General features: G+C 38.0%; 1 protein-coding gene across 7 annotated transcripts in view; it reads left to right on the forward strand.

Annotated features, from left to right (window-relative positions):
- The window catches only part of ATP2B1 (ATPase plasma membrane Ca2+ transporting 1), a 121147-nt gene extending 104329 nt beyond the window's left edge, over positions 1-16818 (forward strand). For 3 of the 7 annotated variants that reach the window (XM_082740361.1, XM_082740363.1, XM_082740362.1), the window contains 7 exons: positions 856-1047; positions 1310-1523; positions 1963-2174; positions 5802-5909; positions 7862-8044; positions 8435-8521; positions 13522-16818. In XM_082740361.1, coding sequence (XP_082596487.1) covers positions 856-1047; positions 1310-1523; positions 1963-2174; positions 5802-5909; positions 7862-8044; positions 8435-8521; positions 13522-13833 — 1308 coding nt within the window. In that variant the 3' untranslated portion in view covers positions 13834-16818. Of the gene's footprint in view, positions 1-855; positions 1048-1309; positions 1524-1962; positions 2175-5801; positions 5910-7861; positions 8045-8434; positions 8589-13521 lie in introns of all 7 variants that reach the window. The other 4 variants (XM_082740364.1, XM_082740366.1, XM_082740365.1 and 1 more) reach the window with 2 other exon arrangements.
- The last annotated feature ends 10705 nt before the right edge of the window (positions 16819-27523 follow it).

Genomic DNA, 27523 nt, shown 5'->3' on the forward strand with positions numbered 1-27523 from the left:
GTTACCTGAAGCTTCAATCACGCTGTCTTCTAAACATTGCCCTGTCTCTCTGCGAAGATAACTAGTATTCTGAAGATTACTTTTGTCTGTTTCCAAACTGTGAACCTGAGAATCTTACATGTATTTTGAGTCCAGCATCCTTTCTTCATCATTATGCTTATGAAATTCATCTGTGTTGTGTATCACTGTAGCTCACTCATTATTAATCTAGAGCTTGCTAACCCATGCTATTCTACTCTTGATGGACAGAGTTGTTCTTAGTTTGGACCTTCTGGGTACTTCTTCAGTGTCTTTGCTAGACTTTTAAGAAGTCCTTCAATTTTTATTCACACTTTTTCCCCTCCTTCCAGTGCTGCCTGGTGCTGCCAAGTACTGAGCCTTATGTAGGAAAGTCTGTTGTGCAAAGAAAGTTTCCTCTGCTTTCCCTACTCTTGGCGTGGGATTCCGCTCTGTGGGGTCTGCCAGCCTACTTACTATTTGCTTATCTCCTCTCCGGCCTCTTAAGATTTCCTTGCAGTATGTCCTTTCCCACTAACTTGGATTTTGTTAAGTTTTTATTTTAATACACCTTTTTGTGCGACTTTTAGGGAAGAACTTGGGTGATGCATTCTTTTTTTAAACCCAACTTGAACTTTATTTCCCATACCTTACTCTTTGTTCGATTTTGGTTTAGGTAAAATCGCTTTCTGAGAGATACTGTAGAATAACTAAATTACCTTTTTTTTACAGTGAATGTCAGTCATTAGTCATTCAGTATAATGGCAAATTTTGGTTTATCGCATATTGCTGCCCTTTTGGATACTTAAGCGTGGTATTTCAAATGTTTAGTCTAATTCACAGCATTTTTCTTCTTAGGGTATCGCTGGAACGGACGTAGCTAAAGAAGCTTCTGACATCATTCTCACGGATGACAACTTCACAAGCATCGTTAAAGCGGTGATGTGGGGACGAAATGTCTATGACAGCATCTCCAAGTTTCTTCAGTTCCAGCTCACTGTTAACGTGGTCGCAGTGATAGTTGCTTTCACGGGCGCCTGTATTACTCAAGTAGGTTCACGGTTGTTCTTGTTGTAGTTATTGTTGTTGTTTTTCATTAAAACATGTTTGTTTTAAAGCAAAAATGTGTGTATAAGCTACCGTTTTAAAGGACTTAAACATTTGAATAACCTGAAGCTTAACAATGTAGGTTAATTAATATGAAAATGTTATCCTGTTCTGTTCTTTGAGTTTTTAACTACAAAAGGCTTCCTGAGAATTGCTGAGTCCCTGAATAGTTGTGAATTTCTATTAGGAAACCTATCTTTTCTAGGATTCACCGCTTAAGGCTGTGCAGATGCTGTGGGTAAACCTCATAATGGATACGCTCGCTTCCCTGGCTCTGGCAACTGAACCCCCCACTGAATCTCTCTTGCTTCGGAAGCCTTATGGTAGAAATAAGCCTCTCATCTCACGCACCATGATGAAGAATATTTTGGGTCATGCATTCTATCAACTTGTAGTAGTCTTTACACTCTTATTCGCTGGTAAGAATTCAATGCCTGATAAAGCTTCGGTTGTTTTTGTTCCAAGCTAATACCGTCCTAGATATTTGAATGGTGCAGATTCTTCAAGAACAAAAGTTCTGTTTCTGACTGCCCATGTATCTTTCCTTTCTCCTCTTTGTCAGTGGATGTTGCTTAGGGAAGCACTATGATAGACAGTGGGAGGAAGTAAAAAGATTCCTGATTTTTTTTGGGTCCTGGCTCTGCCACTAACTTAAATATCGTAGTTTTGGGGTTTCGACGTCCACATCTGTAAAACAATGGAGTTGTACTAGACGACCCTAGGTTTCTTCCAACTTAACCCATGCTGTTATTCGAGATCAAATAAAGCTCTGGCTAGGTTGTATTATTGCATACTTTTCTTGAAATGTTAAATTGTTTTGTATGATAATTACAAAGTAGTAATTTTTCATTCTTTCAGGAGAAAAGTTTTTTGATATTGATAGTGGAAGAAATGCTCCTTTGCATGCTCCTCCTTCGGAACATTATACTATTGTTTTTAATACCTTTGTGCTGATGCAACTTTTCAACGAAATAAATGCCCGGAAAATTCACGGTGAAAGAAATGTGTTCGAAGGAATCTTTAATAATGCCATCTTCTGCACAATTGTTTTAGGCACTTTTGTGGTACAGGTGGGTAATTGGAAAAGATAGTTTCAAATTTGATGATCATGTAGGAGATATTAGATAAACAGCTTGTTCCCAGAAATTGTTCGCTGCATGTGTGGGGCTTCTATATATTGTCTTAATGACACCCTAAAAGATTTTAAATACCATACGTCAAGTTAAAATATGCTGTATCCTGAAATCCCACGTTGAGCAGAGTATATAAAGCTAATACTATTTTAATTGCACTACTGATTCTGTGGTTGTGGTACTTTACACATAAGCTGATACCGATTGTTTATATCATTATCAAAACTCTTATAATTTTAATGTTACTTAAGGCAAATCTTACTGTTAACCAGTGTCTAGCCTAGCTAGAGTGATCACTTAATGGCTTCGAGCAATTGATAGTAATTGTATCTACGGTTACATTTATTAAATAATAGTACTTGAAATGAATATTCTAAGATTCACCTGATTCTGAATGCTGCTTCCTGAGTTGGTACATGCTAGTTTTTGATTTTGTAATACAGCTGACTCTTGAACAACACGGGATGGCGGACCAACTCCCACCCCCTCCCGGCCCCAGCCCACCCCTGCACAGTTGAAAATCTGAGGATAACTTTTGAACTTCCCCCAAAACTCTTAATAGCCTACTCTAGACCGGAAGCCTTACAAATAACATAAAATAGCCAACACATATTTTACATGTCATATATATATTCTTATAATAATGGAAGCTAGAGAAAAAAATGTTACCAAGAAATCATAAGGAGAATATACATTTACAGTACTGTACTGTGTTTACTGAAAAAAATTTATGTATAAATGAACTTGGGCAATTTAAATAGTGTTGTTCAAGAGTTCCCTATACCATCAAAACAAGATTTAAAATTAAACAGTGAGCTTGAAGGGGTCAGGCAGTGATGGAGCTTGTTTTGAAATGAAGAGTGAAGAATTGTAAAGTTTATTCAGCCATGGCTTATGTACTCTAGGTACCAAAACCCTAGACTTAATTATTTCTGTTTTAGCTTTCAATTTCCATAAACTTTAGGGAAAATGTTGCTTACTTGCAACAAGTATTTGCTGGAAGTATTTTATTCAGGTTGTAAAAAAGTATCGTTCATGACATGTTAAAATTGTAGCTTTTACTTGCTATAAAACTGGATTTATTTTATCTTCCTAATATATGAGGACTGCAGAAAATTTAACTGCCTCTCTATCAAGCAAATCTGGTAACTTGGTTCTCAGCAAAGATTGATATACCCAGAAGAGTTTAATGGGAGGGTATCATTCATCAGTGCCTTATGTATAAGCCAGTACTACTCAAAAGTATAGTCTGTGGACCAGCTCCTGGTCCGTTTATTACAAGTCCACAGTGAGGTAAGAAGCATGTGTCAGACTATAAATCAGCAGCTTCATTAATCACCCTGTGTTTCAAGGAGGGTTTTTGTTTCATTGCTGGAGGTGTGTGTTTGTAAGTAATAGCAGCGGTGATTCTGCTAAGCAAACATGCATCGATTTGTACACTAGTGCCTGTTCCTTATCTTCTTATCATGGAGTGGCACTTTGAATAGCACTTTTGTAGCCAGTTTTAGCTTGGTAGGAAAACATGGACCTTGATATACACATATCTCGTTCTGTTTACTTCTGAAACAGTCTAGCCAGAGTCTTGATTGTAGAGCAGAGGTCCCTGAAGGGCTTCCTATTATAAATTGTATTCAATTTAATTTCTGTCTCTTTCACTTACTAGCTGATTTTTCTTCTTGCCTTTTTTTTTTTTTGACAGATCATAAAGTACATAATAATCCAGAATTCTTTGTAAATATTTTATCTCCTACTTTCTAGCGATTAACACAGAATCAGTGTTTTCAAAATAACGTTTCACGAAACATTGGTTCCTTCGATTGCTCTTACATCCTCAGATAAGTATAGGAAATATTGCCTATGTTACTACCTGTTGTAGTTTTATTAAAGCAATATAACATTATAGTAACAAGTACAAACTGACGAGTCAGTCATGGGGTCAGATCGTTGCCTCTTAGTAACCGTGTGACTCTCTGACAGGCTGCAGCTTCTTCATCTGTGAAATGGGGATAATACATATATGAGGCCGCATCACAGAATTACTGAGGCATTAAGGGAGACCGTACACTCGGGAAGATCTGAGCTTACTTCCTGGGAGGGAGATATTCAAATGCTGGCTGCTTTTTTTCTTTTTTTTCTTTTTTCTCTTTTCTCTTTTTTAAATTAAATCAAAGGCTTTGAGAAATCCTACAGTTAAGAAACTTGTTGAACTCTGTTTAATGCTACTGCTTCCAAATTTTAGAAGGTAGCACCTGATGCAAGGCTCCCTGAGCACTCATTTTGGAAAATGGATCTATGCACAGTTACACAGTTCTGTAATATCCTGTTGATCTGAGGGATATATTAAAAGTATGTGGAAACTTAGTCCTTGTTCTTAGAAGTAAATGCCCTAAGTGATTAGTAAGTTTTATTCCTTACAACTCTAAAATAAAAGATTATTATTTCTTACAAAACTCAATCAATACAGTCATATCAGTCATTGATCATTTGCCCAGCATCTTAATACACCTTTCACGTCCTTATTAAGAATACCAAAAGATAAAGTTTAAATTTAAAAAAAGAAGAAGAAATGGAAAACACTCAAATAAATAAATGTTGAGCTTTTGTGCTTGTTTTCTTGGTTTACCAAGGAAAATTATTTTAGTTTGATATCTCTATTAAAATCCAAGGAAGACTGCCAAATTAGTTATGATTGATTGGGAATCCATTGGTACAAGTGTAGAAATAATCCTAAGAAAAACAGTGGAATTGACAAATACATATCACTTGAATTTGAAGTCTAGTACCGCTACAAAGATCGGAGTCCGTACCTTTTACTTCGGTATTAGGCAGCTACTCACTGCCATGTCAAAGAGAAGCCTGTCAGACTCACAAGAGGGTGAATGTTGGTACTTAATTCTTAATATTCCTATGTATGGTCTTAGGTCTTTGAAAGTAAGGAGAGAAGCATAAGCACTGGATTAAGGATTTTATCTATGCCGGTCATTGGACTTCCCTCTTATTTGTAAGGGGGAGCAAATTTCTGAGAGTGTACCACCTAAGTAAGCACCGTATCTCATAGAATTTTACGGATCACTTGTCCTCGTCCACCATTCCTGTTTGTCCGGACATCTAAATGTGAACTAAGAATGAACAGCTGTGTAGGTGGGAAACAAGAAAGATTGACTACCATGTTCCCTTTTCATAATATCTGGTCTTTTCCACAAAAGCGCACTGTCTTTTATGGAAAAGCATAAATTATTCAAAGAATTATATAATACAAGGGAATATAGTTACTTGGATCATACTGGAAACAACGTAAAGTTATTTTCCTGATCAGGAGAATTTTTTTTTTTTTTTTAACTGAACGTAATCATGAAATATACATGCATTTTAAATTTTGAGCAGAGATTTCAATTTATTTTCATTTGTCTTATTTTCAGCTGTGAATATGACAATACACGTCACCATCAGGATAATCATTATTCAGCTTGAGTTTTAAAGGATACAGATTTGGGTAATTTTTGAAGTGTATGAAATGTCAAGTTTAAAAGATTTAAATAAATTTACTCTTGATTATTCCTCCAGATAATAATTGTGCAGTTTGGTGGAAAACCTTTCAGTTGTTCAGAACTTTCAATAGAACAGTGGCTATGGTCAATATTCCTAGGAATGGGAACGTTACTCTGGGGCCAGGTAAAAAGCTCATCATTTTTTGTTCAAACCTATAAAGTGATTTTTTTTCTTTTAAATTTCCAATGTGTATTTTCTTTAATCAATTCTGTTGCTTAATTCTAAGTAGTTGCCATTCTGGGTGAAGAAAGGGCATTCAGGGATATGTTTTTTTGTTTTTTTAATGTAGTATCTGTTCTCATATTATTATTATGGTTATGCCTATGTAATAAAACACTTCCAATTTCTTACATAGTTTTTTAATTTATTTTTTAGAACAAGTTTTACAACAGTTATTAACAGTTATTAACAGTTTTTAACTGCTTAAGATGCTGGTATCTCTGTCTTTTGCTCTATGACCTATTTTTGCATTTTCAGAGAAAACATTTTTACAAAAATATTACGATGTTATACCTGAGACGTTTCGTCATTTTATTATGTAATTTAACCCAAAATATAGCTAAGAAAAAAAAAGCTCGAGTTTCAGTTCACTTAGAGGATGTTTCCATGAAAAAATAGTGGTATCTGGGTAAATGGGCCACAAAATGACATTTTCAGCTCTTTGGATTGACTGTAACAATATACGTATAAAGTACAATGCATGAAAAATAAGATATAGTTCATGTTTGGTATAGGCAGCTGACACGAAGGCATGTCATTAGTTTAAAAAGATAAGTGGTGTTGGTGTGTGCAGTGTTCATTTTAAGTCCGTTGCCATTACTATAAAAGTAACTGATCGTCTACTAACATTTTCATAAACGAAAGTTAACATATGTTATGATGTGTACCTGGTGTAAGCTTATGCACTGTCATTCTGCAAGTCAGTCTAAGTGAATGTCCAGGTTTTACTGAAACTTAACTCAATCTTTATGTGCCTTACCTTTTTCTTAATTAAGTTTCTAGGTTCTGAGGTTTCTCTTCTTACTCCTATTGCATGACTCATTAATAGAGATCTTCTTTTAAGTATTGGGATCCATACTCGGGCCACCTTTCTTTATTGATTACCATTCTAGTTATTTCATAATGTTCCCGCATAGGCAAAACAGAATCCCACAGCCTCCCAGACCATCTGGCTAATTGCAGGAAGAGGAAATTCAGTACAACCAACATACCCAACGGGGATCAGCTCCTGGCTTTGGTTGACATTCCCTATTGATTTTACGTGTGTCCTGGTAGAAGGAGCACTGATCTTGGTTGTCAGGAGACCTGTTCCACCTTTGTGAAATGAGCTGGTTGGGCTAGAAGGTCTTTAAGCAGTTCTGATCCGGACCACGTGCTTGTTTCCTCCTGATAAGCCTGACTTCCTAAAGGAATGGCTATCAACACTCACAATTTAGTACATATTTATTACTATTTCTTGTCCTCCTCATGTTTCCTGGGGCATCTGTTCCTGTTTGGTCTCATGATCAATCAGTATTAATCCCAGTTTTAAAGAGTTTCATCTTGTAAAAAAATAAATAAATAAATAAATAAATAAGTGCATTTAAGAAACAGAAAAACTATGTTCAGTTTAACCTTCAAGATGTTGGGGGGGGGGGTTGGTATGTTTTTTCTCATTGAACTCTTTCAGCACTAATGAAAAATAAACTTGTTTTGCATCCAGTTAAGACCACCTGCCATTTGGTTTTATTTTAAAGAAATGTAATTAATTTGAGTTTAAGACTGAATATGTGTTTCAGAGCATGTTTGTGCACTTGACTGTCTTGAATGTCTCTCTTAAAATATGAAAGCTGTAATCAGGTTATTTCCACTCAGGAAAACTTCTTACCATTCCAACTTCAATCTTTTCTGTAGTTAAGAAGAGAACGTATTTTGTTGTTGTTCTATGAAAGAAAGCCTAATGGACAGGATCTCACTGCTTCGTGGTAACAGTAGTGGGCCACACTTGCGACTTCTTACGCCTTTTGTATTGCGGTTGGTTGGTTTAATTTCATTCGGTTTTGATTTATTTCTAAGTTCTTTCCCCTGTGTTGTAGCTAATTTCAACAATTCCAACTAGCCGTTTAAAATTCCTAAAAGAAGCTGGTCATGGCACACAAAAGGAAGAAATCCCGGAGGAGGAGCTTGCAGAGGATGTGGAAGAGATTGACCACGCTGAAAGGGAGCTGCGGCGCGGGCAGATCTTGTGGTTTAGAGGTCTGAACAGAATCCAAACGCAGGTATGGGCCTGGTAGAGAGGTAGGAACGGTGACGGGAGCTGGGGGCCAAGGGCTCTGGGACCTGGGGAGGAGGTTTGAATGCGCTCCTTAACTTCCTTTCTAGCCTTCCCAACCCACAAAACGTATTCTTTTGAAAAAAATAATACTGGTGCCTGGAATGAGTGAAAATTTTAACTGATGGTGAAGGAATGTGTCTATATGCCCCCTCAGCTCCTTTTTTCCTAGCTTTTTTCCCCCACTCCATCTCAAAATGCTACTCTTGCGTATTTATCTGCTCTGTAAAAAGTGCCTTTTTCTTTACTTTTTATATGTTGATAGATGGAATGGTCCTTTCTCTTGTTCTCTCTCTCTCTTGCTGAGCAAGCTGTCACAATCTCTGATTCCTTGCAGATGGATGTAGTGAATGCTTTCCAGAGTGGAAGTTCCATTCAGGGAGCTCTAAGGCGGCAACCCTCCATCGCCAGCCAGCATCATGATGTAACAAATATTTCTACCCCTACACATGTAGTGTTTTCCTCTTCTACTGCTTCTACTACTGTGGGGTGTGAGTGTGTGTTCCTAAGTGCATGAAATTAACATTTCCTACTTCACACACCTAACGTTTCTCATTTTCTCCTTAATGTTTGAATTCATCGTTCAGGCTTTTCATAAAGCTTTCTTTTCGTAAAGTGGATTGAGACCTCAAAGTGTTGTCGTTGTTGTTGTTTTATTTCTTAGAGGGTTAGATAGGAGGTGGAACAGTTCAACCAAAGATTAGATAGGAAACCCGTGAGCTTGTCTCTCTGCTAACTCTGATAGTTAATACGGGGAATAAAACTGTAGTTTAGAATTTGTGAAACTACTATAAATTTTTGAGTATATGCCTTTAAACATGTTTGTACTGCATGGTTTCGAAAAGCATGTGATTTGAAACTGATCTGTCAGAACCAAGGAATTATATTTTTAAAGCTAAAAATGAATCTAACATTTTTGACTTTTCATCTTGTTTAGTTGGCAAAGTTAAGTTGGTACCGTGAAGAAATGATCTCAGTATATGGCCCATTGTTTGCCTTCTTAGCCTAGATTTTGTGGCCGTGCTTTGAATTTACTTATTTATTTACTTACGTATTTGTTTTTGAGACGGGGTCCCTGTGTAAGCTTCAAAATTCTTTGGTTTTTAATGGGGCTTTTTTTCTTCTATATTACCAGTTTAATTTAAAATTACATCTTAGATAGAAATGTTCTATTAAGTTTTCCAAGGAAGTAGAGAAAGTATACCATTGATTGATTCTTAAATCTTATGACATGTCATAATTTCTGTTAATTGACTAGAATAATACATTTTCTTTCAGGTTTTCAGTAAATGGCAAATTCCCCAAAAGTCTTCTAACCTCTTGTCATCCTTACTGTGCACAGTAGATTCTCAGAATATTGGAGGAACTAACGATACAAAGCCCACCCCGTCATTCAGCCCATGCCTGAAATCCGCTGGAATACTTGTGCTTAATCTTGTATTTGGGCAGAGCCCCGTCTTTTCCATCTGGTCCTCTGCCAGTTAAGGACTAGGAAACATGAGAAAGCTAGAGAGAGGGTAAACTGAAGAAGAAAGCAGTGCTGTTCTAAGGAGGACAGTTTACTCGTTGCCTGTTTGTTCACTGTTTGCATAAGCAATTTTCATTGGTCATTTCTGACAGTGTTGTAAAACAGGCAGAACAGGAACTGTGTCCCATTTTGCAGGTGTGAAAACTGACTTGGAAGTCTAAATGACTGGTCCATGGCTAATAAGCAGAGGCAGCATAATGTAGAGCAAAGAGTAATCAAGTACTCCTAAGGACAAAGGACTCTGTTCAGCTGGGCAGGATGTTCCATTTATATACGTGGACAGATAGGAATCTTTCTTTTGAAAATTACCCTGCTTCTGTGCCTGACCTAAATGAGATGGTGTATGTAAATTGCCTGGCGTGATGCCTAGGACAGCTGATGTCAGGTATATCCCTCCCTCCCTGGATCTGTGGATCTCCCATCGTTCCTGGCTCTTGAGGGTTTATTACCATTCATCCTTTCATCTACTATTAATTAATGTTTCTGTGGTTGCAATGTGTAAACACGTACAGAAGGCCTGCCGTATGCCAGAACTGCGCTTGAAGCCCCAGACTTCGCAGTCTTGTATAGGAAACAAGCAAGCAGTTGAGGATTTCTACATGGTAATGAAACATGGAATTTTACAATAGAGTCCTTAACCCACTTTGGGAAATCAGGAAAAAGTACCCAAAGGAAGTAACCCAAGCTGACCTTTGATAAAAGTTTACCAGTTGAGGAAAGCAGGCCTCAGTGACAGGTACTAAAAGTAATAAAATGTCAGGTGTTGGCGAGACTGGAGTGGAAAGCAGGGATAGGGCTTCTCTGGGTATCCTGTAAAAAGGATGCAAAATGAGACTTTTTCCTGAAAGACGCCCCTCAGAATTTTATTTTTCAAAAATTTCTAAGTGACAGACAAGTAGAAAGATGAATACCTGAATACCCTTCACCTGGATTTACCACTTAATCGCTTATGATGTCTGCTTTATCTGTCTCTATATATTTATACTTATATTAGTGTATACATGTTTTCTGTACCTTGAAAGTGACAAATATCCTGACATTTCCGTCTCTTAATCCTTCATGTACCTCCTAAAACTAAGTCTCCTATATAATCATCTGTATTATCACATCCAAGAAGTTTAACATTGGTATCTTTCTGTTGTGTGCAGTCCCTATTTGGATTTCTCCATTTGCCCCCCAAAATGTCGTCTATTAGAGCGATTTTGATCCTTTTTCTCTGTATGTATGTATGTATGTATGTATGTTTTGACATTGATTTTTTTGAAGAAACCAGGCCAGTTGTCTCATCCGGCATTATGGATCTAATTGTTTCCTCATGATTACTCCGTCTTAGACTTCCTAGACAGATGTAACTCGTGGGTGCTGCGTATTCATTTTTATTTCAGCAAGATCTTGGATAATTGACTCTTCCTTTGGAGGTTGTCACATGACCTTAGGTGTGCTCTCTTTACTGTATTTCTGTATAATTGTGTTCCAGACTTTACATTAACTGTCAGATCACCGAAGGCCCCTCCTGACTCAGAATCTGCAGTTTAACAAGATCCCCAGGTGCTTCGCATGCACATTAAAGTGTGACAAGCCCTGGCATGACATTGATACTTGTGCACTAACACGGTTTTAAGTTTGTACTTGTATTAACTCACTAATGACTCTCCCGTGACAACCCTGTAAGGTAGGTACCACTGTTACTTCCCATTTTATAGTTGAGGAAATCGGTTTGTCCAGGGTTCCTCAGCTGGCAGGTAGCAGAGCTGGAATTCACACCCAGACCTTTAACCTCTGTGTCTTCCTCGCTTCACCATGCTACACTCTTCCTAGAGCTAAGTGAGCAAGAAGTAAAGCAGCCTCCAGCAGGCAGGGCTTGGTAAATTCAGGAAGATAGCTTTGAGGAGAGATATTTTAATCAGTTTTAATCAGAACTGAGCGTATGTTGTGTTGCAAATGGTAGAATTCCCTTCTTAAGGCCGAACAATATTTCCTTGCACATAGGGACACCTGGGTGTGGCTCAGTCAGTTAAGCATCTGCCTTCAGCTCAGGTTATGATCCCCAGGGTCCTGAGATGAGTCCCACATCAGGCCCCATGCTCAGTGGGGAGTCTGCTTCTTCCTCTCTGCCATTCCCCCTGCTTGTGCGCTTGCTCGCTCACTCTCTGATAAATAAATAAAATTTTTTTAAAAATTCCTTGTATGCATATACGCCACATTTTCCTTACCTGTTCATCTCTCAGCTGACATTTAACATTTCCATATCTTGGCTGTTTATAATGCTGCAGGGAATAAAGGAGTGCACGTTATCTCTTCAAGAACCTGATTTTATTCCTGTGGATACATTCCCAAAAGTGGGAATCTAAAATAGTGAAACTCTTAGAAATGGAGAGTAGAATGGTGGTTAGGGGTAGAGAGACATGTGGAAATGTTTATGAAGGGGTACACAGTTTCAGTTCATGCAAAGACCCGTAAGTTCTAGAGATGTAATGTATCTCATGCTGACTCTAGGTAACAGTACTGTACTTAACATACCTGTAATGTGCTAAGAGGACAGAATCCTAATTATTCTTACAACATACACATAAATGGTGACAGTGTATGGTGATGGATTATGTTAATTAGCTTGACTGTCGTGATAATTTCAGTGTGTATATGTATATCAAATCATCAACTTGTACATCTTAGATATATACAATTAAAGAAAAGAAGTGGGCCTAAATAAATGTTACCATTTAAAAAAATTACATTCAAATATCATTTGAAGAAATTTGTTAATTTTTTCATCACCATTGTCTTAGAGATGGTTCCGATGTGATGGTCTTTTTTCTGGAATACCAGTATTCATGATTTCTCTTAACCTTATGATAAATGATGTCTTCATTACTAAACAAGATTCATTAGAATCAGTGCAAAAGCAAACACTGTGTTTGAATTGATACTGAGTAGATACTCAATTCTTTGGATTTTGCCCCTTTTTTTGTTTTGAAAGTCTGTATGACACTAGGTTAATGAGACCTAATGTCAGTGTATACAGCACTGTTTTTGCGTTAATTGTCCATTAACCTCTCTTCCTCTGTACAGCAAACTTTTGTATGGGGGGGGGCGAGTTATTGGGCTGTATGTTTATGGGCAAAAATACCAAAAAACCTTGTGTTTTTGCGAGATTGTTGACAGAACAACAGCAAGGGGTTTGGACTTTTTTGTTTTAAATCTGTTCTTAGTGAACTCTAGTATATAAAGTGATTCAAGTTTTAATGTATTACAGAGAAAAACACTAATGCTTTATAAACAAATGGCATATACTCAAATATTTATAGCTGTTTAATGGCATTTTATAGATACTTATTTGGGTTTTGTCTTTTTTTATTTGGTAATTAAGGGAATAGCGGGGTAGATGTGAGTTCATTGTGGCATTCAGCTTATATTTGCTTGGCTTTTTCATAGTTGGTGACACCCTGATTCCTAGCATGATGAATAGTAACCCTCTGTGCTTGACTTTGTTTAACTTATTTGAATTGTTTTCAAGACTTACTTTTTTTTTTATTTTAAAAATCAGCTAAAGCTTGTGTATGATGAAGTTTCTGTTTCGTTTGTTTGTTTGTTTTTGTTTTCGTAGGGAAAAAAGTCCTATAAAATGGCTATTAAATTTTTAGCCAGTGACAATGAGATTTTCTCAGTATTACTTTGAATTCTATAACTCTTAATTCTTAGCGTATGTGGTTTTGTTGTTCTGTAGTGTCCTACTAAAATATTCATTTTTTTTACAGTGTATTGCAAGTTCCACTGCATTACATGCAAATATGATTCACTCATACCTAGCTGTTTGTGGATTCAGACTCATAAATGAGCCACTTTTAAATTAAGCGAATAGTATCCTGACATCTTTCTGTGTTTTCTGATGTTTACAGATTCGAGTGGTGAATGCATTTCGTAGTTCTTTATATGAAGGGTTAGAAAAACCGGAATCAAGAAGTTCAATTCACAACTTTATGACACATCCTGAGTTTAGGATAGAAGATTCAGAGCCTCATATCCCCCTTATCGATGACACTGATGCCGAAGATGACGCTCCTACAAAACGTAACTCCAGTCCTCCACCCTCTCCCAACAAAAATAACAATGCTGTTGACAGCGGGATTCACCTTACAATAGAAATGAACAAGTCTGCTACCTCTTCATCCCCAGGAAGCCCACTACATAGTTTGGAAACATCGCTCTGATTGTAAGCCGAATGTTAACACACTAGCTGCATTGTAAAGAAACAAATTGAAACTGGGTCTTTTCACATATTGTGATGGACAAGATCGTATTCTTGTCTTTGGACTTCAACAGAAGACACACTTGTACGAATGTAGATTTATTTTTTTAAAAAAAAAAAAAGCAAAGCTTTCTGCCAGACTGAGGGTGCTTTTTGGGGGGTGGGAGAAATGAACTGACAGATAAACAGTAACAGCATATGCTGCTGACCTGTGGATCATCAGTAGTACCCAAGAGTGGTCCTGACCAGTGTATTAGCAGACCTTTAGTTTATTTCAGTCCTTGATGGGAGAGGGGGAGGAGCACAGCTGGGCAAGCAAGCAAAGAGCCCTGGATCATTGAATTGATACTTTAATTTCTGCTGTTGGCTGTTAATAATTTCGATTATTTATGTTTATAAATGATACAGATCTGTTTACAAGGTTTGTAGATACTTTTTTTGTTCCTGTTCATAGATGGGAAGCTTCCTTATAACTGATGCAGAGAAAAATTAGTCCTTCAAATACTGCTGTATTTTCAGGAAAACAAAAAAAGGGGTGTTTCTATTGAAACTGTACTAAATTTTTGCCTACAATTTACCTTGTTAAATACTGTAGATAAATTGCTAAGACTCATAGCCAAATAGATAACACTAATGCTTTGTTTAAAAAAAACCAAAAAAAAAAAAAAAAAACAAACAAAACAAAAAAAAAACATGAGCAGTGGTGTTTAATGAAGTTACGGCATCTGTCCTAATTAGTTTCTTAAATACATTTACTACTTAATGGTTTTGAAACAACTGTTTAATTTTTAAAATTTTTGAAAACTTGCTAATAACCTTTGTTCAGAATTTAGTAGACTGTTTAATGTGGGACATCAAGTACATAATGAAAGATGCTTGAAATGCTTTTGTTATTTCAGGCAAATCAAATTAAATCAAACTACAAGAGAACCTTAGTCCTTTTTGTTTTTGTCTAAACATGTTAGCTCAGTGATGTCTTGGTGAACTGTGAGTGAACTGTATTGATTTTTTCTAATAAATCCTTAGAAACCTTCATACAGCATGAGGGCTGTTGGCATTTTGAAAAAGGTTAACAGGTAGAAGCATACATGTTTTCCTTTTGTTTTTGAAACTTGTTTGTAAACATAAATATGCCCTTTTATTAAATAAATACATGGCAATTTTTTAAAAAGAAAAAAGAAATTTCAGCTTCTTTACTTAATTCTGCATATTTGGTGCATCAGTCTGTTCTCTTTAACCACAATTGGAATAAATTTCAAGATGGTAACAGCCCCATGAAATACCACTTTAATTCCTCTGGTGGTAAATCTAATAGAATCACATTAAGAAAATCATTGCAATTTCACTGTTTGACATACTCTTCATAGAATTTGGTTTATCTAAAATAGCCTCATGGTCTAAAAATAATAATAATAATAATAATCACCATCATCATTGATACATCTATTTTAATTTGTAAGTGGCCAAATAACAAATTAGGTAAAGTGAGATTATGTGGAATGGTGGAAATGGTCCTAAAATATGTATATTTAGATGTAATAATTCACCATGTGCTTTCGGAATGCCCATCTCTAAGCCAATTGGGTTATTTAAGTCTTTGTTTCTTTCTTTCGTCGACCTTCTCCCCTTTTTTTTGCCTCTGTCTTTACCTTTTAGGAACTGGCATTGTGTTAGGGCCCAGATTTCACCAGGAATACGGTCCTCAGGCTGACATAAAGTTTATGAGGACTACGACATCTGAGCATGCTGACTGAGCAAAGAAATGTTTAGTTGATGGTGCTTGGTATTTTTGGTGGGCGGGGGAAAATCTGTTTCTCTCCATCAGTGCTTTGCAGTAATCCTCTGCAAGTCTTAGAAACACATTGGCTCTGCCAGCAGTTTGTAATTGTACATTTATTCATCAGGTATCTATAGCAAACCATACTGTAAAAAGAGGTAGCATGAGATGCTGGAACGCATACGGGACTATAGGAGTCGCCACCTGGCTTCTGGTCTCGGTTTTGCCATTAACGTGCTGCATGACCTTGGGAAAATCATTTACCCGAAATGAGGGTGGTGGACTAGACTATCTTGAAGAACCCTTTCAACTCTAGAAACTGACCCTAGCAACTGGAGAAGCCTACAAGGCATAGGGAATAGAGAAAAGGGAAATGTTTTCAGTTTTCTTTTTTATTTTGGTGATGCTTAAATATGAATGTAATTTCCAAAAGATTTAGACGTGCATGTGCTTTGGAGGATTTGTATTGAGCTTTTACAGTATTCATTTTTCAACTCAAGGCAATGGCTTTTTACACCAACTCTAATCCATAAACGGGTCTTACGACATCCATGAAATAGTAGCAAGACATGCTTAGTGTGTATTTCTCCCTTTGAGACACTGTAATTTCTACCAGAAATTTCCAGAGCATTATGTAAGTAGAAAAAAATGCAAGCAAGCTGTTAAAGATCTTGGATCCCATTATATAGTATGTATAGCTGAAATCAGCATCTGTAATTCAATCACTTTTTCTCTTTTATCCTCTAACCAAAAAATTGTTTAATTTTGCATCCCAAATGTTTTTAATCTTTGTATATTTTTTAAAAATCCTTTTCTCCTCATCATTGCCTTTTTTGTGGTTGTAAATAGACTTACTTGCACTTTGAAGATGAGTTACTCCTTGTCATCTTACAAATATGTGATATGGTAATTTTCATAACAGATGTCAGTTTTGAACCAAGAAATGGTGATTTGTTTATAAGAAAAAAAAAACTGGCTTCATTTCTGTGAAATTGCTCTTTGAAAATTTCTTTTTACACGTGTAAGCCAACTGAGATACCGTGATGGTGTTGATTTCTTTCGATGATGCTTACCATCTATTTTAGCCACTGAGCCTTTTATTATTTGTCTATTTGTAAAGTTTATTTGTCTTAACTCATTTAATAAATATACTGTTTATCTGTTTCTGAATGGGGACTGAACTTTTTGAATATTGAAATTGATCAGAACATCATATTTTGGAATTACTTTTTTCTACATGAAATTTTAAAAATCAGGTGGATGACAATTCTATAATGTACTTGAAATGTTATGGCTGTATTATAGTGAATCGGTGTCCTTAATATGCATGATCTTGCCCCTAGACCTAAAGTGGGTATATTGTTGTCACTTTCTTTCCCATAGTCTTTGATCTGTACAGCAACCCTAGATCATTTCTACAGTCTTCTGAGCATGTAATGTTTTGGTCTTAGAAGAGATTCGTTTTTCACAATAATTGTTAGAGCTGCTTCTTTTTTTTTTCCCCTTCATTAAATGATCCAGACCTGTCAATAGCAATTATCTGAACTCTGTGGTAACAAAATTAATCAAATTACCCTTAGTTGGTTTTTATAATAAATTATTAACATAAATTAGCAACTTTGTTGAAATACTGACTGAATTTAAGTGATTATGAATACCATATTTTTCCACTTAGCAAAAGTTATTAGTAAATTATCAAGTCTGTGTAAGTACCACATATATGACATGAGAGATGTTTTCCATTTCATTAAGTGGAGTTTATATATGTATTATGTATTAGGATTAAATTTTGAATGAAGCTCCCTTTGTAAAATGAACTGCATAAGAGTTTCTGTAAGACTTTGCTCGTTGCCATTTTTCTTTCCCCATGTGTTGAGAGGACTGGTCCTATCGCAGCTCTGCTTTCTTCCAACCTCTACCACCGTCCAGACTCTTGTTTCCCAAACCCTGTATCAGCCTTTATGTTTTCAAAACACGGTGTTGCCTCCATATACCAAAAATAAAAAAGATTCTTTTATTAGCATAATTAATGCCACCTAACTAGAAGTAATCTTTGAAACATTCTTGAAAGATAATCTTTCTTATAAAGAATAATCATTTTAATAATACCATAAAGAGTGCTTCATGCAGGAAGGGAAGGTTTGACTGTATTCCTGTATTTCTCTCATCAGTAGGTGTCAAAAAGAAAATTGTCTTTATCCTTATAATGTAATTTCCTTCTCACCAGACTGATAATTTTGTACCTTAGACTCTCCATTGGGTGTTTACGTTCGTGTTTTTTGTCTTAACTACTTTAACACTTTCCCTTTTTGTTAGAAAAAGACTTCGGCCTACCGATGTTACACTAAATGTAGGCATAGCTAGTCTGTATTCTCTGAATTCAAAGTATATCATTATTGAGCTGTATAATATTAATAGTTCCAAACTGGAAATTAAAGTAAGAAATGTGCATATATTCTTATACAGTCTTTGACACAGCTTTCTTAACCACTGTATCCTAGGAAAACTGGTTCCAGAATCAGTAACCCAAGTCCCGGTGTGGGTTCCCTGCAGGAAGAGCCTGAGATTCTCTTAATTTAAGGCAAAGTTGCAAGGACCGCATACTATCCAACATGAAGTATAAGCACTGATACTTTCCTTAGGCGCTAAGAGGAATATTGTCACAATAAATTACTATTTACAAGTTACTGGATACATGCTAAGCGCTTTGTGGAGATTATGCAAATAGCCCCGTGTGCTGCTGCTGTCATGTTCTGTACAGGGAAACAGGCTTAAGGAGTTGAAATAGCTTGCTCTGTCTGGGTCCCAAGACAGAGCTCAGGAGCCCAGGCTGGTAGCTGGGTCCCAAGACAGACCTCAAGAGCCCAGGCTGGTAGCTACTAGTCTTTTCTGCAGTCTGAGCCCCTCACCATCTTGAGTCAGGGCCCCGTACCTGAAAATCTCTACTTGCTTTTCTGATAGCAAATGCTTCAGAGAGAATCTGAAGAATCTTCGTGAGCTTCCTGGAGGACAGCTCAACCAGAGACTGAGGCAGAGGGTCCCCGACTAAACTGTGTAACCCAGGCTTTCCTGAGACCTCCCACACCTGAAGTGTCTCTGTTAAACTCACTAGAAGGGTGTTTTTACTAGCATACTTGATTAGAGAATTCTGTGGTTCATTAGGCTTAAAATAGATATATATTTATTCTAAGTTCTGTAGATAACCTATTAATTTAACAGGCTGTTACTTTATTTCCTAAATAATTTGAAATGAAAATCAATTTATCACAGAATATAATCCGCATTTTTCTTGAAATCTGTGAAAGAATAGGACCTACCTAGTTTTGCGTTTTTTGAAAAACTAGTTTGTTCTTTTTAAATGTGCAGTAAAAATTGCAGCCAATATTTCACTACCGTTTTAGTACAGTTTTACATCGATGATGTTTATGGTTTATGAATAGTCAACTGCCTCCCTTATAGTCTTAAAAAGGAGATGCTTGCTGACCTCTATAATCTTTAAGGTAAAATGTACCTTAGTGAATAAAGATAAAGTCTATTAAAGCAATCTTTCTCTTTAAGACTACTTTTGAGATCATAAATATTTAGTCTAAGTCATACTTTGACGAATAGCTTGAGAATGAGTGTGAAAAAGTAAGAATGAGACCTTAGGGAGAACTGTGATATCTGAGGCTAGCAATTCAAGTAAAAATGCTTCCTTATTTATCTAGTATTTGAACTCTTTTAACCAGTAAGCCTGCTCCTTCCTTTCGCTTCAGACCTCTGAGAGGGTAAGTGTGTACCAGCTAAAATTTTTAATCTTTCAACTTTCTCACTGCTGCAGACTTAGACTGGGTAGTAATAGTTCACAGCCTCAGAAGTGTGATGGGACAAGGGGGAACAGTAACAGGTGTAGCCACACCAAGTTTCTGGAGTCTGAAGGCTGCTACTAACGCTACCTTAGGGTTCCCCTTTCTCCTGTACTCAAAATTACCGAACTGCCAACTGCTTTCATGCCTTTTACTTGTCATCCCTTGTCCTCCATTGATTCATTCAACAAATACTTGATACCTGGCCTGGGGAATTCATACTGTTCTGGACTCAGGAGAACCAAGCACTGTCCTCCTCCTCAGGGAGTGTATGTTCTAGTCAGATGGAGACCTCGGTCACCTGGTGGAGGGGACGATGCTATGTTATCTATTTAGTTATTTAGTGTGGTCAGGGAGGTTCTCAGATAAGGTGACTTTTCAGCAGAGGCATGATAGAAGTGAAGGAGCCAGCTGCTTGGTTGTCTGAAAGAGTCCAGAGAGAGGTTCCTGTAAATAATAGCTTAGCAGTTTGAGGGACATAAGGAGGCTATTGTAGTTAGGAGAGCGTGAACCAGCAGGAGACTAGTAGGAGACAAGCTTAGAGACCTAATGGGAGACTTCGCTTAACTCTGGCTTTTATGCTGAGCGAAACGGGAAGCCAGTGGAGGACTTTGAACAGAGCAGCAACATAATCTGACCTCTGAAAGGATCATGGGCTGCTCTGGAGAGACAGAGAAATTGGAAGTTAGGAAACCAGTTAGGAAGCTAACGTTTTCTGACTCATTTCGTTACAATTTAGTTTCTTCTGCTTTCTCAGTAACCCTTTTTTAAAGAGCCTTTGGACCCCTTGATCTGTTTTAACTTCATGCTAGTCCTGCTCTTTGAGATGACACAAGACTGACATTTTTATAGTCAACCCTGAAAAACCTACCTACTCTCATTTGCTTCAGGCTATATGCAGTTTCCCACCGGGATCACAGTGGCCTCTGTGTTTGCTCTGTGTTACTCAGCAACATGGTCCCAAACAGAAGATGGCCATTTGTCAGCCGTGGGTCTCCAGGATTATAGTTGGCACTCTAAATTTTCCTTACTTTTAGAAGGTCTTTATACCGCCTAACTTCTTTATACTAATCGGTATGATTGCTGGTCTCGTGATTTCCTTCATCACCTTCCAGTCTTTGAGCTAATACCCTTCACTCATTCCATCCTAACCAAGGCCCTCAAGCTGGCCCCCTCTTTCCTGTTCTGTCATTGTGGTTTGCCTCCTGGCGTGTCACTACCTTGGTACCCAGATCTGAGTCACCATTAACTTCCTATCTGTCCGTAGTTGTCAGAGGGCTCACAGACCCGCTGGTGGCCGAAATCCACACGCATTTCCCGGCTTTCCTCACTGATGTTCAGACCTTTAATTTGTATCTCGTTCTCTTCAGGGTCATTCTTCATTGCATTTATTCTCACCTTTGCATTTTTCTCAGAACCAGGATTCACAAGCTGGTTTGTCTGACTCGGTCAAACACACCTTTTCCATTCTGCCTCTCACAGTCAGTCCTGTGGGGTCTTTTCACATATTTTATAGGGGATGCCTGCCTGTCCTAGTGCTTTTCTTGCTGGTTTTGGGTCCCAAAGAACAAGAGATTACATCTATCTGCACTAAACTATTGCCTTAGCCCCTATTTGACTAATAATTTTTATCATCTAGTTTATTCTCAACCCTTCCCAGCAGTGATTTGCTTTCTTTCTGCCCCTTTATGGAAATCGCTATTTCACAACAAAACCAAAAGACATACATAGGACAGTCTGCCAACCACCCTTGGCCTCACTTTGCACTTTATACTACCTATTAACATACAACAATGTACATTTAATCAGTCATTCAACTAATTAGGGATCACTAATTAAGTGTTTTTCACCTGGAGTGCCTGAGTGGTGCAGTCGGTAGGGGGACTCGATCTCAGGGTCACGAGTTCAAGCCCCACATTAGGTGTGGAGTCTACTTAAAAAAAAAAAAAAGTTCTTTACACACAAATACCATCAGATCTAGATGTCCCATTGAAATGCCTACTACCTCTCCTACTTTGCTATACATAGTTGTTCCTTGGTTTCAAGTGCTTTTTTAATAGGTTTTTTGTTTTTGTTTTTGTTTTGTTTTGTCTTTTCTTTTCCACTCTTGCTGTCCTAGTCTATTGCCTCTTTACCTCAGATGCACAGCATACACTTCCGTTTCTCAGTGGCTCTCTCTACATCACTACCTTCCACCTCCCCCATCGCCAACACATAATCCAAGCCTTCCCCAAATCACCACTTGCCTACATCATCCCTCCCCTCCTCAAAAAATAGATGAGTAAATAAACTTTTAAATGGCTTTTTATTTGCTTCTTAACAACTCTTCGGCCTCATGTAGTTGTCCCCTGCCCCGCTCTCAGCCACGGCCATGTTGTCTGTTTCTTCCCTTACCTGGAAATGCCTCCTTGAAGCCCGCCTTCTTGGCTCCTCTTTTGTCTTTCTCCCTCTTCACAGTGAACACGCCATGCAGCCTCCCTCAACACAACCGACATGCAAGGGGCAAATGGTGACGTGGCTTATTTTCAGGGGAAAATCGCCCGGCCGGGACCAAGGGCTGAGGCTCAAACAGTGGCTCTCTCTTTAGTTAGAGGCAGTATTATATCCAACAGCATTAGCCTGAGTCAGCAGACCTGGGTTCTGGTCCCAACTATGCCTTGTACCAGTTTTTAATACTTCAAAACTTCATTTTCCCAACAGGATTGTATTACAATTCCTGCCCAGCTTTGGGTGTTCAGGTGACCTTGGAAACTTAAAAGCACTTTAACAATTATAAAGGGCAATGCAAAATGGTACTATTCACTCAATAACAACAGAAACAATCCCAGGAAAATCCGTTCCTGCTTCCCCCCAAAACTGATTTAAGTAGACATTTTCCAAGTCGAAAGGACCCTTAAGCCCCAGCTTGATTTGTAAATACCCAAGGCTTTATGAAGATTACCCTGGAGAGTCATCTCATTAGCAATAAGTGTTTGCTTCTGTTTCCTTTCTGACCCTGTGTTTTTAGTCAGAACAAACATTTTCCTTTTTTTTTTTTCTTTTTTTTTTTTTTTAAAGATTTTATCTATTTACTTGACAGACAGAGATCACAAGTAGGCAGAGAAGCAGGCAGAGAGAGAGGAGGAAGCAGGCTCCCTGCTGAGCAGAGAGCCCGATGCGGGGCTCGATCCCAGGACCCTGAGATCACGACCTGAGCGGAAGGCAGAGGCCCAACCCATTGAGCCATCCAGGCACCCCAACATTTTCCCTTTTAAAGAGAAGCGCCTTGCTTATCTCTTGCACATCTGGGAAGCGGAGACCAGATGAGTGAGCTAGTGACCCAGGTTCTTTAAACTACGTATCATTCAGCCAAACGCACTGGATGCTCCGAAGGTGAGGACTATTACCTAGTTTTTTGTTGTTTTATTTGACGGAGATCATGTACATGTAGGCAGAGAGGCAGGCCAGGGGGGTTGGGGGGGCAGGGGGAAGCAGGCTCTCCGCTGAGCGGAGAGCCCTATGTGGTGCTCGATCCCAGGACCCTGAGATCATGGCCTGAGCCGAAGGCAGAGCCACCCAGGTGCTCCTGTTACCTTTTAATTGCTTTTTTTGTTCCTGGTCATATCTATATCCACAGATTGGACCATAGGATAAATGCTCATTTCCCAAATGGCCACATACTGGGGTCACCTGAGGAGCTTTATTTAAAACACACAAACTCCAGACTCTACCCTGAGGCGGTGTGGGCAAGAATGTGGCCAGTCATAGGGATTTTTTTTTTTTTTAAACTTCCCAGATGATTCTAATATGCAGCCCAAGTTTGGGAACTACTGATTAAGCAGAGGGAAGCACTGAGAACCATGATGCTAAAATGCAAGTAGTTAATGAAAAACATAATAATTTTGTAAATTGGCTTAATAAGATGATGGTCAGTACCAGAGTCTGTTTACTTGGACTTCAAAAATCAGGTTGTTTTTAATATTTTGAAAAATCAACATTAAAAAAGAGTGTATAGATTATATTCAGTTTAGTTTTTTAAACTTACTTCGATTAAAAACTAACTCAAAATGTATATTTTTGGAAATGTGCTTATTAATAAGCTAAGAAACCTCTTTATCTCATTATTTGAAAAACAAATTATAACCGATTCTATAATAAGCTAATTGGTTTTGTGAAAGCAAAATGAAAGGATTTCAAATATTGGGTCTTATTGCTTACCTGTTTTGAAATTCCTAGTCTATACTTGTAGACAGTCTCAAAATCAAGCAATATGTCATTTTAAAATGTATTTCTAGCACTTTATGCTTTTTGTCTACATATTTGAAAATAAACAGCATGTATCATGACAGACAACTGTCATTTATGATGAATATTAAATTATAGTATAATATCTAGGAATATACCTTTTTAAGATTTTAACTAAAATCACCTTATACCTGGAAAAAATTTAATTGATTTTTTTCTATTTCTAAGAACAATTTCTAAGTTAAATTAGTCAAAAAATGTTGCCTCCAACCATCATTTAGTTAATCCCTAAAAGATCCTATAACATTACCCACTTGGTGGTCTGTTCCTGTGCTTGAATATTTCCAGCATTAGGTACAATGCATACATTAACATTGATTGAGCCTCTCTTCAGGGTGTTTACCTGAGGTAAACACTTTCGTGTTTACCTCAGTAAATCACTACAACTCTATTCCCCCTTTTATAAGAAAGAGGTTAAGAAACTCGTCAATGGCCACAAAGCTACTTGGCATCATCTGGGTTTTGGATCTGGAACTGCTTGACAACGAGGCACACAGACCATTGCATGCAACCGTAAAGCCTCTACGGCATGGTCCAGGCACTCCAGGTGTCAAGGAATTAGGATCATCTCAAGCCAGTTCTTCATGGAGGTCTTCAGATGCCTCAAGGCAGCTTGCGTGTCCCTCACCTTCCAACCTTCCCCAACCTTCTATGCTCAACCATCTCCAGTTTCTAGCACTGTTCTTCACAGTAGGGTAACCATATGGACACCCCAGGTTAGCAGGGTGTCTGTGTACGAGCCCGCCACCCCAATGTCAGTGTTCAGAGCCCCCCCCCGCCACCTTTCACTCAAAAGTGTTCTAGCCTGAATGATAAAAAATTACATATTTTCAAGTTGCGTTATCATCTCAGTCCTCTTCTGCTCGTGTTTATGTCTGCCTATGTCTGCAGCATGGCAGCTGTTACTCAGAAATTGTGTTATTTGGGGTTCTACTGCTCTGACAAGTGGAATATTGAGAAAAGATGCAGAGCCATTTTTTGTCCTCCGTAGAGATCACAGAGGGACTGCAAAGTATATCCTGCTAACAGGATAGCTTTCAAAGTTCAGTTCATGGATCTCCAAGTCTCCTCAAGTTTCTAGCCGAGGAGCCCACCATTGCATGTTGTGCCGTTCTTCAAACCAAGCTGTCTGGGGGAGCCTGCCTTCTTTCCACCCAGGAGGCTGGGAATGTCCTTTGGGACCTAACTACTGATGCAGGGGGAGATTGCTTAAATATCATAAAAATTCACATAGCTGATCTGAATGCCTATATAAAGTTCAAAGAAGCTCTATGGCTTTTAAAAAATATAAAACTCACTTACCAGCCGCATTATGAGTCAGAGACCCCTTTGGGCACAGCATCTAGTAAAGTGACTGACATATAGGCTGTCAGCTGATGATCCTAAATAAATGAATGAAATCATGTGATTAAAAAAAAATTTCCCTACATGATTTTAATAGCAATTCAAGTGTTTAACAATAGAGAGTTCTATTAGCATATCTTCATGATAGAATAGTCAATCATTAAACATGTTTTTAAAAACAGTTTGAACATCATATATACTTTATATAGCTGCCCTTTTTTTCCATTCAGCCTAATATTGTAAATGTTTCCATGTCAATATTTTAGATGTGATTCTGTAAGAAAAATAAGTTGTGTGAGTAGGACATGTTATTTGGTCTCTAGGAACCTTCCTTCATTCTGTAAAACTGGGATCACAGTATATCTACCTATCCCTCAGGGTTATTGTGACAGCCTAGTAAGATGAAAAGTCAAAGTCCTGGGCACAGAGCACTGACTATAAAAAAGAGCTTGGTAAAAATTCTGTGGATTATGATAGTAAGATTAAAGTGGTATGATTAGCAAATTATGCAATATGGGCTGATCCCAGTACAGTGAGGAAGACAAAGCAGATCAGGTATTGTAAACTGGTAGCCTACACCCCCTTCTGACCCACCAAGGTGTTTTGTTTGGCCAACGGTAATGGCCCACAGGGGGTTTTGTTTTGTTTAATGTTTTCAGTTGATTACCTGCACTGACCATTAGATTTCACTAAAAACACCCAAATTCTTGGCATCAGACATTAGACCCTCAGTCCCATATGATAATATGGGACTTTACCCTCTCTAGTTTGCCACGGTCCCCACAATCCCTATGGTCTCTACACCCCTGTCATTTATTAGTGTTGGTGACCATTTATTACTGTTTCTTTTATAGCAAAACTAAGAAGGAAATGAAATATTTTTATTGATATCAAGTGTGAAATAAGGAAAGCTTGATAATATCAGGATTCTTCTGCAAGAAAAATTCTTCTCACTCTATAGTCTTTTTCACTGCTGTATATTACCTGCCTTGACCAGAGGTATTGGGGTGGAACCCTTAGCCTCTCAAATTCTAGCACTATAAGGAACAAGCATGCTGGACCAGACAATCCTATCTTCTCTTCATTGTATAGATGAGTGAGTTAAGACCCCCAGGAGATTGTGATTTGCCCAAGGTTCTGGCTGAAAACAAAGTTGAGGCTGAATCCAGCTGTAAAGTGTTCTCACTCTAATATTGGGCTTTTCAAAGTTTTATTATTGTCTTAATTTTTAAATAATGGAAATGAGTGTAAATTAATTTCCTTTGGAGTAAACGAACCCTCAGTACCTCTTCCCTCTACGAACATGTAATTCACAGTTTCTAAATGCAGATTTTCAGCATATTCTGTTAACTTCAAGCAACTTTTTCTCTTCATATGCTTTAGTTTTGCTACAACGCTTGTAGCAAATTTAAAGAGACCATTTCTCTGAAAAGTATTTGTGTTTGGCATACTGGTTTTCCTTTTTTAAAGAACGGAGAACTTTGACAGAGTCTGTCGCTTGAAGTCCACACAGCCTCGAAACATGCATGTTGATCTGGAAAAGTCTGCAGTGGGTCTTGATTACTTACAGAACTGGAAGACCCAGGAATAACAGTTCCATGCATATATACGAAATTTATTAATTTCAAGCTTTTCCAACACATTGCTTAATACAAATAACAAATGGCTGAATTAAATCCTTTTATTTTTATGCTCTTTTCTTCTCCTCTCCAGTTTCTGGAAAGGGAGACAGTGCAAAGGAGTTGGAAAGCAGATGACATGTGTAATTCACAGTCGGATCTATACTGAATAAATGAGGCATTTTTAGCCTGCATAAAAATATAAAGGTCTTGTCGGATTTATCATGTGACGGAGTTAATTTGAAGGCAGAACAAAAGAATGATGGCTGGTCGTGTTAGTAAGAAAACAGCACGCATGCTTTTCCTTTTGGAACATTACCTCTTATCGTTGGATTGGAAAATGTATATGGGAGATTGGAGATTCTATTTGTTATGAAACATTTGCAAATATAAATAGCTTTGGTCTTCATTTTAAATCCTGAGAATAATCCACGCTCATTATTAAATAAGGGAAGTATGTAGTGACAAGGAAAACGACCCTTAATCCCATCACCCAGGTTTAAGAAGAAAAACAACCCCATGGAGAAGGCGTGAGGTAGGGCACATCCGTCTCTGTGACCGGCCGGCTGAGGGGAAGGGAGCAGAAGATGTGGGTTCACAGGAGGCCCCCCTGAGGAAGAGGGAAGAAAAAGTGCAAAGAGCTGTGTGATCGAAGGCCCAGCAAGGAAGCGGTAGAGGGCCTCCCTCGGGAGGCCTGTAGAGTCAAACAGCAACGGCCCAAGCCACTCTTCTGTGCGACCTTCTGAAGTTGGGAGAAGGACATTAGCAAAAACGCCATTTCTC

The sequence above is a fragment of the Mustela nivalis genome (genome assembly GCF_964662115.1).
Source record: "Mustela nivalis genome assembly, chromosome: 7".
Lineage (NCBI taxonomy): Eukaryota > Metazoa > Chordata > Mammalia > Carnivora > Mustelidae > Mustela > Mustela nivalis.